Below are 11978 nucleotides of genomic sequence, written 5' to 3'. Positions count from 1 at the left end.
GCCAGGGCCATTTTTCGGGTCATTCCCGGTTTTTCGGGTCAACCCGAACCCGAACCGAATTCGCAAATGGGTATGTTTTCTGAACCCGAACCCGACCCGCTTCGGGTTCGGGTCGGGTCCAATATTGACAGGTCTAATTTTTATCTAATTTATACTATCTGAGACAAATTAAAAATAAATATTTCATAGCCAAAAAAATAATTAATCTTGAAATCAATTTTCGAATATGTTAAAAAAGGGGATGTCAATTTTCGAATATGTTAAAGAAGGGGCTACATCCCTTCAATATCAGCTATTATAAGGTATGTAAAATCAAAATACCCCTTAATTCTTATATTTTTAGTAAGTATAAGATTCGGTTCACTAGCCTGCTTCGGCTTCCCGTCCAGGTTTCTCCACTTTGTTCGCATTGCTGCCCTAAGGATTCAAACTTGGAGTTTAGGGTTCGTTGTTTTCGCTCTCTACATCTCTCTGCTCCCCGTTTCTTCCCCACACCACTTCTGCCTCTCTCAGCAACTTTGTCGCCATATTTCCGATGCTAGTCGACCCGACGATTCTTGATTCCTTGAGCGAGCAGACCATTGGAGAGATCCTTCAGAGCTGGATCGCCTTCGTCTCCTGCACTGAGATCCTTCTTGGCGGGAGTGGCGATCTCTCCGCCGCATCTGAGCTCGCCAGCTCGGTGACCATCCTATGCAGAAATGGCTTACGCTCCCTCTTGGAGGACCACTTCCTCCAATACCTTGAGGTACATCTGAGTGACTATAATAATAAAACCCTTTAATTTTGTCTGTTCCAGGACTTCTGGGGCTCGCAACAAAGCTGTTCAAGTTGCATATGCGATTATAAGAGATTTTTTTTTTGTTAAAACTAATTAATCTTCAGAAAAATTTTCCCTTCGCCTGATTGGGCGCCGCTTTGAGTTTGTTACTAGACATAGTGGCCCAAATTCGAGAGAATTTTTCTCTCTCTGAATTTATTTTCTCTCAACATAAACTCAATTACGATGTCATGGAATGTAATTTACAAATATATTTATGAGGTTGAAGGCCACCCTCAGCTATCTCTTGGTTCCCCCAATGATAAATACCTACAAAGAGTATTCATATGGACGCTGAAGCCATTCCATTGATTTGTGTGAAAATTCTTAAATGCGATGCATGCTCCCAGTTGTTATATTGATATTCTTCTCCATCAGTATGGCGTGCAACTAGCTTCATTCTCTCCTTGACTGCTATAAATCATACACTAAGATAAAAGAATAGGTCCCTCTTTTGATTTCTTAGAAAAATACTAATATGGATGAATGTGCATGATTTATTTGTTTATTGTTTATTTGCTTGTATTTTCGATGAAAGCAAAGATTTTTAAATATCTTCCATTGAAAAATCTTTCAAATATGACCTTATCGTTTTTAATTGAATAAACTGTCGGATTTCCTGTTAGCTATATCGTTTGGTGATGCTTATCGGATGCCTTATTCCAGTTCTAATGAATTATTGTCATGGTCGTACATATTATTCTTCTTCTGACCGTTGATTTGTTTATACCTCAACATTTTATGTCATGCTTTTTTATGTGCTATATATTGGACTTTCTTGACACATCCACTTTTCGATATGGATTAGAAGAATTCCTTCTAAATTCACTGCTTAGATGGTTACATGGATGTTTTATGGCTTCCAGGTGAGAAACTTCATGGTTTTACTATGATTTAAATTGAGCTTCATAGTTTCACTGTGACTTAAAATGGCCGTTGTATAAAATAGTTTTGGGTAGATAACTTTTTGTTCATGGTTGTTTAAGCATGTTTAAGAAGACTACATGGAGCCTTTGCTAAAGAAGTTGAAACTTGACTTGAATTAGTTATCATTTTATGTGAATATTCTATAATTGGACTTAAACTTGAATATTTTAGGGCATAAGTATGAATTATCTTACCCTTTTCTTAATATCATTTTTTTAATGCTGCAGGATACATTTATGGCTAGAGCAGTCTTGAAGTTCTGGCGGCACTTTGATAAGTATTCTGATGTGCTGAGATTAGATTTACAAAATCAAGTATTTTATCAAGCTCTTGCCATCTATTATACATGAGAAAAAATGCATATTAATTTTAAATGTAAAATTGAACTATACTTTTTTGAGTGATCTCTATTGAAAGAATTAGGATGTTTTTATTATTTATTTATTTTTCCATTTGGCTTTGTTTGGTAATGCCAAGCATGTAATAGAATCCTCATTTCTCAAGAAGATGGACAAGTTGCTCTGAAAGGCTTTGATCATGATCATGAAGCCATGGAGATGATGCACGTGCAATATTGTGATATGCAAGGTCTTTGAAAAGCATGACCAAGAAAAATAACTACTAGATGAAGTTCATAAGATTATAAAGTTCCTTATCTCTTCTGTTGTTCCATATGTTTGTAACTATTAATGCAAACTTATTTTTTAGAGTTATATTTTATTTCTCTTATTTGATGTCTTGAAGTTCAGCAAAATTAATCGTATTATGTGCTTTAGGTGCTTCATGATACTCCTATCTGTTTGTTTGCTCGACTAAATAATTGAGTTTTATGAGAATGGGGTTATGATAAAAAAAGAGATTCAAATCCATTGGGATTCTACGATAATAGATAAACATACATGCTCATTTACAAATATCACGCTCTAAATTTGTGCATTTAACTATTCGAACCATGAGACATTCTGTTATAGTACTACTAATCAACAATCTCAATTTAGCTATGATAGGTACTTTAATATTCCTCAGAGTGTGAAACTGATGTTCACTGGCCAAAAAGTTCATCTAAATTTCTAACAGAGAACCACTCCCTTGATCCTATAGGTGAGCTTTATTTCCTCCAATTAATGGGACACGTTTAGTATATGTTATAAATACCTTCCATTGTGCCATGCTATGTTCCCCAGACTACACCTCACAGTTTATCCCCCATCAAAACAACCTTTTCGCCTGCTCACACCTCAACACCGTATTTAATTGTTCTCCCAGTAGTCAATCTTCTTCAAGTCCATTTTTCAGGTTCTCCGCAGCAAGCAGTTTGATGTGTAATGGCTACTTCTCGGAAATTATAGCTGTGCTATCAAGTTTTTTTTTTTTTCCATTTGTCATCTTCAAATCGTTTTAATCATCAAATTGAGTTCTGATATAAAATTGTATCCCTGATTTGATAAGAAATACAACAATTATGGTCAACATTCTCCTATGAGAGACCATTCCATTTGCAATTCTTGAGGTAGTTTAGAGGTATTTGCAATTCTGGAGGTGGTTTAGAGGTCATTGGAAATATGGTTGAAGGTAATGTTACACCAACTTGTTATCATAACGATGCCTATGACTAGAATTATGGAGACAAGGCATTCTAGTGGAGGCTGATGTAATCAATAATTTGGGAGAGGGCCCCAAATTTTTGATCACAAAAGAAGACTCTTTATAGATAATAAAAACTTACATGAACTCACAGGCCTCCTATAAATAGGCCAAAAATGAAACAAAACTAAAAGACATAAATACCCTCAGGGCTACAATATCAAAAGATCATCCATAAGGGTAAAACAATAAAACTGAAAAATAAAATAAACGAATACATAAAATGACTCAAAATATAAACTCATGATCATGACCGTCGATCTCCGGTGTCTCCGATGGTACACATGTCGAAATCACTGACGATGTCCTCATCACAACCGATTGACACTTTACATAGACATATGTTTGTGGGTTGAATGCATGTTTAATCATTGGTGCATCTAGTCCAAATTTGATCTCCCTTTGATTTGCTCTCCTTAATAAAAGTTATGAGAGGTGATGGTTCAGCTAGGATCTAGTGGTTTATACGGTTTGCGGTTCCCATGGGTCTTGGTTGGCATCTGCCATGGTTGAGCAATGTTCAAGAGCAGGTGACTTCCACGATGCCTCCACGCGGTTGAGTTGGCTTTTGATGCATGACACTTGATATGAAGATCTCTCACTTGAGGGGGGTTTTAAGTCACATGATGCTCTTGGTTTAGTTGCTAATAAAGTTCTTAAAAAATATGTGGTGTAGAAATACATGAGATTGACCTTCAAGTGTAAGCTTAATTTTTTTTGGTAAAAAATAGGTTTGATCATAGTGTATTTAGTTCAACTTAGGTTCCCTTTGGTTTCCTCACTCCCTAACAATACTGGATATAACATCACTTTGCATTTAAATTTTTTTAGGAGCAAATTTTAATTGAATGATTTTTTGCTTTTTTCAATTGATTATCTTCTCTCCTCTTTTTCTGTTAATTTCTTTACAGATTTGTGCACGAACATACCTTTTTTAAACCAAGACATCTGCTCAACTTTTTAAGAAATCCCGCAGATTCTGGTTGATCAGCTTCATGAAGAACTTTGTTCATCATTGGAAGAGATGTGCTCAGAAAAGAATTACCAGGAAAAGTGCCTTGTTATGCTCATTCATGCTTTGCAGTTATACGAGGAGAGCATAGCAACGGGTAAAATTAATTCCGGGCATTATGAATCCAATCTGCTTTCCAGATACCAGTTGATGGTCTCTTCTGTTCTTCTGACAACACTTCCTTCCCACTTCCCTGGTATGTAGTCCTAATTACACATTAAAAAGATTTCTGCTGCTAATAATTAAGAATGAACGCATTTGATGGTCCTCTATAATCGCTGTTGGTATTATTGTTGGCATGCTGGTTTTTAGATTTAGACGAGAATTTGACTTTTAATAGGACACAATGGAGGAAAATGATTCATGTAGCCGACCCACGTAGTGGGATAAAGGCTTGATGTTGTTGTTGTTGTTAGAATTATACTATCACCATATTTCTTCCAGTCTTACAGCATGTTCCTTTATCTTATTTTTAATTATGCAATTAATTCAATACTTTAAAGTGTTTGTGCTAGTAGATGTTATTATGTCTTACCGATTATTGAATATGACTACACCAGGCATTCCTCTTCTTATATTTGCTTATTAATTTCCAATAATGATATATTTGTTAAGCTATCATGACAGGTTTATTTATTGTTTCGAAAGACCAAATCAGTACATGATTATAAGATAATAAATTTCCTTTCATGATAGCAAAACTACTCAATTGTTACTGGTATGATCATTTCTGGTTGTATATGCCATGCAGTTTGGATCAATTGGAAATTTCAACCTTCTACTTGAATGGTATATTGGTATGTACAGTTCATAGAAAATGTTGAACTCCAATTTTGTGCCTGTTGAAATCATAAAATTTTAGGTTCTTGCATTTTCTTCAAAATTTTAAATAAGGATTAGGCTTCTTCTGTGTTGGGCATTTATATGCTAAAGTTGATGTTTCACTAGGATGAGCTAAGTTCATAGCTTCATTCATTAAGAAATCGAGAATAGAAGAGGAGGAGAAGAGGAACTAACACTTCTTATTCACTTCTAGTAAAAACTGGTACAATATATAGAGTTTAAGACATAATAATGAAAGAGATACACCCAATACACACTAATCATGAAATAACATAATACATGATATCAAATTTAAATTGGATATTGGTAGAGCTAATAAGTAAAAACAGTACTGAAAAGTACCATAAAATGGAGCCAAAGTGGGATTGCCGGCAGCTATAATCACCCTTTTGGTATGTGATTAAATACACCTCATTCAAGCAGCACAATCTGAGGAGATTGGCAGTAAACAAGAACATGTTACCATCCATATTTACCTCCAGCTATGCAAGGAGATTAATAGTAACCACCATCACATTATACTATTAAGTTTTGCTTACAACCACGTATTACTGTCATAATTTGCTTCCACAGATTGATTTCAGCCGTGTAATTATTGGTTTCCAGAAATAGGTGAAGGCACAAGAAAAGCAGGCCACAGTTTGGGTTAACTGGCCAGATATTCAATATGGCAAGCCACATTTTGCGTTAAACTGCTTATATTTCTGACACACCCTTTAACTTTGCCAATGAACATTTAACATTACCAACTTGGTGATTATAATGTCAAAAAAACCGCAAAGAGAGCTTTAGTTATGGTGGTGGGTAGCCTTTTGGTGAGATAAATAGTTTGTAATGGCTATGAAACTTTAGTTTGATGTCTAAGAATGTGATTTGGAGTTGGTTGTGGAAAAGGTGAGGGGTTTATATGAGTTTAGTGGAGGAAATTCCAAGATTAGTCCAACTTTGGTTAGGTTGGGCTGATTTGAAAGATCTTTTTGGGGAATGTGTTGTTGATGAAGTAAATGGTTGAAAGTGATGGGGGATGGTTAGTTTAAGATGTTAACTAATTGATGAGGACATTAACAGGAGATTTTGACGTGTCTATCATCGGAGGAATCGTAGATCGACAGCTATGATTCAGAGTCTTTATCTATGATGCATTTATGTATTTTTATTTTTACTTATGTTCTAGTTTACCATAAGTTTATTTTGTAGTCTCGAGAGGGATTAGTTTATTTTGTAGTCCCGAGAGGGATTAGTTTATTTTGTAGTCCCGAGGGCATTTGAGTATTTGTGTTTTTCTTTTATTTGAGACCTATATATATGATGACCATCCCTATTGTATGGATGATTGATGAATGAAATTTCAGCTTTTGGTTTTTTGTTTTTTTGTGAGCTCTTGATAGAAGAGAGAAACCTAGGAGAGGGCCAAAGTAACACCCGACAACCGCCAGAAGAGTCCGGGCTCTCGGTTTCTTGTACCCCTTTCTTCTTTCCCACACTTTTCTCTTTGTCAAGCTGCTGGCCACCCCCCCTTCAATCCTCTTCCGCCGGCCACCCTCTCCATCATCCTAAAATCCGACCACCCCTCTCTCCTCAATCCATATTCATCGGCCTCCTCCCCTCTCCACCTCAAGCCGCCGGCCCCTCCTCCCATACCCACTCAACTGTACGGCTCCCTAGCCTCACCGTCACCCTCTCCCTCCACCGAACCTAACTCAGTCTCCTCAAGCCTCCAGCCCCTCCTCCTCCTAGCCCTTGTTTCAAATTCAATTAGCCTCGTAAACACCTTCCTAATATATCTTATTATTAATTTGAAAAGTTTATTAATTTAAATTCAATTGATATTTGAAATTAAAAAACTTTCCTAATTAGTAAGTTTTTTTTAGGAAACCCCCCAAATTACTCCAAATCTAAAATTAATTGGAATTAATTCTAATTTCAACATTTATTGCACCCAGTCACATTCATTGAATGCGGACAACCTCTTCACCTTTTCTCTTGGCCGGCCCCCTCTCTCCTCTCTCTCTCCTAATTATTCCCCCCTTCAATTGTAACTTCAATTTAGGAGAATAAATTAATAACTACCCCTCCCCTCTTTCCCCTTTTGTTTTAGAATTCAAAATTTGAATTCTTATATTCAAATTCAACCTAAAATCTGAAATAAAATTTCAGATTATGGAATTATTTATTCTCCCCTCCCTAGGGGTGTAAATTTCGGGTCACGGGTCGGGTTTGGGTCAAATCCAAAATTGACTCGACACTATTTGGGTCAACCAGAACCGACCGATTTTTGCAAATGGGTCGATTTTCTGGACTCGAACATGACCCGCTTCGGCTCCGAGTCAACCCGAATGACCTGGTGCCAACAAAAAAACAAAAAATGGGTCAATCTAGGGTTGTCAGGTCAAAACCGGGTTTTTGGGTAAAAAACGAGTCAATTTTGGGGTTGAAGGGTCAACCCAAACCAGACTCGATTTTTGAAAGGGGTTGAATTATTGAACACGAACCCGACCCGTTTTGGGTTCGGGTTGACCATAACCCATAATTTTTGAGTCGGGTTCGAGTCGGATTTTCGGGTCGTGTCAAATATTGACACCCCTACGCCTCCCTAAACCTAAACTTGAAATTAAAGGGGTCTCTCCTAGTCTTGGCCGAAACCCCCAAGCCCTTCTTCCGTTAAAACCACCTCAAGAGTGAAGGTGAGGGAAACTCAAGGTAAAATTTCTATTTGTTAAACAGTGGATTTCTGTTGTTTATGCCTTTAGACTCACTATAAATTTGTTGTTATTTTAAATTGTCATATTAATCTTTCTTATAATTGCCTGCCAAAGCAGAACTACAACTAAGAAATCCTAGAATATAATCCGGTGAAATATTAAGTTTAAAATTAGGAAGCTTAACCAAATTTTATTAAATTCCTGCAATTCCAACTATGTTTCACATCACTAATTGTTTGGATTAGATGATAAAGTGTGGTGGAGTTTAAATGATGGCCGATAACTACTGATGGGGTTTAATTTTTTTGGATTGGGTGGCGGCTAGTCTTGGAGGCTTAGTATATGGAGAAGGCGGTAGAAAGGTGGAGATTAAGTGTTTAGAGAAGAGGAATAGAATGATTTAAGATAAAAAGATAATCACCCAGCCTTTCTAAGGAGAAGGCTAACTCTTGAAGCCATAAAGCACAAGCAAATGAATCTTAATTCTCTTCCAAAATATATCATTCTGTTAAAACGGAGAATTTGAGAGGGAAAAGCTTGAAATTATTCATTACAATCTTCCCTATTTATAGATCTATACAAGACATCCTAATGAGGAAATAATAAATTGCATAATTAATACATAAATAATACATAAAAATCTTTCCTAAATACGTCCCCCATTATGGCGTAATCCATGAGAGTATCCCACGGATTGATCTTTGTGTCCGTCGGATCCTTTGCACTATGAACGGCTGGATTTCGATAGCTGGATTTTAACACATTCGATAATGAAAATTTCATCATATATGATCTCTTATTTATAAGCAAAAAAATGACCTAAGCTTTCTTATTTTGGAGGGAAAAATTGGAGGGGATTTATCCCTTAATGGAGGAGATTTCCAATATGTTCATTAAAGCTTTTTTTTTTTCTATACTCCTACATTAAGCTGGACGACCATATGTAGTTCAAATGTTATTTTAAAAATACAAAAAATAAAAATAAAATTACATTTAAATAATTCCGTCATAGTCCTGGGCATGGGCTTTGAAATTGACTCTTGTTCATGGGTTTTTTACTAGCTTGGGTTTTTGCTCTTGTTCTTGTAATTGGTCCAGTGGGTTGATATGAAATATCCACTTGTATGCCAACTTATTATAGACGAGTTAGAGAGCGAATAAGAGAGATAATTCAAAGGTCATCTTTCTCTTCATGAAGTGATGATCAACTTCTACATGCTTGATTTATGTCATGCTTAACAAGATTTTTAACAATACTTCAACTTGTTATATAATAATATGATATGTTCTTTTACGTAAATAGACAACTCATTAAAGAATCGTTGCAACAAATCCCATGGGCCATACTTCTACTTTTTGCTTCAGCACTGCTGGCAAAGTCTTGTTACTTCTTACTTTTTAAGGTCATTAGATTACCCTGTATGAATGTACAATATCTATAGGTAGACCTTTTGGTTAGTCATTGATCGCTTTTAATCAACATTTGTGAAAACTTATTTTTTTTTATGTTTTTTTTGGAAAATAATCGTTTCTTGGTGTTATTTTTAAATATCTTAAAATTCTCATAATTGTATCCATGCGCGCATCAATGGAGTTGTTCGAAATTTGGCTCACTAGGCTCACTGAAAAAGAAATGTTAGGCCTAGTATGAGTGAAGTAGGTTAGTTTGCCAACTAGTTTTTGATATCGGCCTTATGTACACGGACATTATTTTTTTAATCCTTAAGTTAATATTGGGGTTTCTGCATTAATCTATTTGTTTGCATCTAAGCATTCTAATTTCAAGGACTTATTTATGTTGTGGGACGATGATACTTTTGTGGGATCTAATAGCCTCCATTTTTAGGAAATACTTAAAGTTTTCTATATATATATATCTCATTGCTCATCTCAAAATATATTTATATATCAAAGAAGTTTTTCTTAACAAATGAGTTTAAATGATTTTATGGTACACAAAACTTGGTCAAATGATATTAAAAGCCTGTTGCCATGCATTTCAACTAATCCTGCATATGATATGGCGACTCATGTGACAGAGAAATAAATAGACAAGTAATCGAATATTTGCATAAAGAAGAATTGTTGTGGAATATTCAAATAGAAAGGAAATAAATTAATATGGTTATAAGACTCGAGTAAGAAAAATAATGTCAAATTATGCTGATGTGGCTGCTCTCTCTTTCTTGTAAAATTATTATCAGTCTTCAATAACCGAATTTTTGTTTGGAATGGGGTTTTGATCTCGGCATTGATGTTGAATTTTTTTTTATTGCTTCAAATTTTTATCGTCAAGAATATCCATGTAACTCTAGCGCTGTCATCTATGAACTTGATGAATTACCTAGATTCAGTTATATTTTTTACCCTTGTTGGTCTCAAGATATTACAACTGATGAGAGAAAAAAGATATGAACTTTTATAAGTTAGAATGGGATAGTGATGTAGAGAATTGACACACTTCACAAGAAAGAACTTTATATATGTTTTTCATGACTTATGGGAGTAACTTCTCATGATACATAAAATTGTGGCGACTAAGATGAGAATGATGTAGATTCACTATATTTATTGCAGTTTTTGTAGGATTGGAGGGCACACTTTTTGTTGGTGGATTGATCTTTAAAGCTTGAGGATTTGGAGTATTAGGTGTGAGCTAGTGAAGTCTCAAGCCTGCACATCATAGCCAATCATCTTCCTCTAATTGAAGTCCTTAAATAGAAAGTTTTGATGATAATGTAGCAATGTTATGGTTGTCACAAGTAGTTTTTTTTTTAATTTTAATATTTATTTTTTGTTGTTGATTGATAACATGCTTTAGTATAGGTCAAGGACAAATAACATAGTGTAGAGTTTTAAGAGCTTATAAATGATAACAGTTCCTATTCCTACAATTTTGGACATAGTTCTATAAGAAATATCCACTATAAGTTCTCTTTGTAAATGTCCTAAGTTTTAAAGAGAGAGGGGTCTCCTATCATGCAACATGAGGCATCCACATTCTTGGTTAATTCCTTTTTGCAGCATCGGCAACAGAGAGGCTACTTGATTGAACTGAAGGGCATGTACCAATCATACATGTGCCGTCTATATATTAAGGTGGTCCTAATTTTAAGTTCGAAGAAATAGAGTTTTGAGTACCTATTTTTGTTCCTTGTTGAATATATTCGAATATGCGGAGTTTGGCTGGCTGTTGTTAGTAGAAACAAAAGAATCTTTTGTTTGAAATCATTTTAAGATGATTTCTAGAAATCACGAGCCATTAGCGCATATACTTTTTCAATTGATAAAGTCAAGGATGGCCCCAGCATTACCTTCCTTTTGTAGGATTGGGCACACTTTTTGTTGGTTTGGTGGATGTGATCTTTAAAGCTTGAGGATTTGGAGTATTAGGTGTGAGCTAGTGAAGTCTCAAGGCTGCACATCATAGCCAATCATCTTCCTCTAATTCAAGTCCTTAAATAGAAAGGTTTGGTGATAATGTAGCAATGTTATGGTTGTCACAAGTAGTTTTTTTTTTTTAAATAATTTTTATTTATTTATTTTTTGTTGTTGATTGATAACATGCTGTAGTATAGGTCAAGGACAAATAACATAGTGTAGAGTTTTAAGAGCTTATAAATGATAACAGTTCCTATTCCTACAATTTTGGACATAGTTCTATAAGAAATATCCACTCTAAGTTCTCTTTGTAAATGTCCGGTTTTAAAGAGAGAGGGGTCTCCTGTCATGCAACATGAGGCATCCACATCTTGGTTAATTCCTTTTTGCATCATCGGCAACAGAGAGGCTATGATTTGAACTGAAGGCATGTACCAATCATACAAGTGTTGTCTATATATTAAGGTGGTCCTGATTTTAAGTTCGAGAAGAATAGAGTTTCGAGTACCTATTTTGTTCCTTGTTGAATATATTAGAATATGCGAGTTTGGCTGGCTGTTGTTTAGTAGAAACAAAAAAATCTTTTGTTTGAAATCATTTGAAGATGATTTTTAGAAATCACGCCCATTAGCGCATATACTTTTTTCAA

General features: G+C 35.3%; 1 protein-coding gene across 6 annotated transcripts in view; it reads left to right on the top strand.

Moving 5' to 3' along the window:
• The first annotated feature begins 341 nt into the window (after nt 1-341).
• The window catches only part of LOC110113203 (anaphase-promoting complex subunit 2), a 44614-nt gene continuing 32977 nt past the window's right edge, over nt 342-11978 (top strand). For 5 of the 6 annotated variants that reach the window (XR_003699723.1, XM_020845668.2, XM_028692219.1 and 2 more), the window contains exons 1-3: nt 342-748; nt 1975-2061; nt 4368-4599. Coding sequence is in view for 5 of the 6 variants with exons in the window: in XM_020845668.2 (XP_020701327.1) it covers nt 536-748; nt 1975-2061; nt 4368-4599 (532 nt within the window). In the remaining variant the exon portion in view is untranslated. Of the gene's footprint in view, nt 749-1974; nt 2062-4302; nt 4600-11978 lie in introns of those variants that run through there. The other variant, XM_028692220.1, reaches the window with a different exon arrangement.

This window comes from Dendrobium catenatum, unplaced genomic scaffold (genome assembly GCF_001605985.2).
Source record: "Dendrobium catenatum unplaced genomic scaffold, ASM160598v2 original_scaffold_144855, whole genome shotgun sequence".
NCBI lineage: Eukaryota > Viridiplantae > Streptophyta > Magnoliopsida > Asparagales > Orchidaceae > Dendrobium > Dendrobium catenatum.
This window is presented reverse-complemented; position numbering and strand designations above follow the sequence as displayed.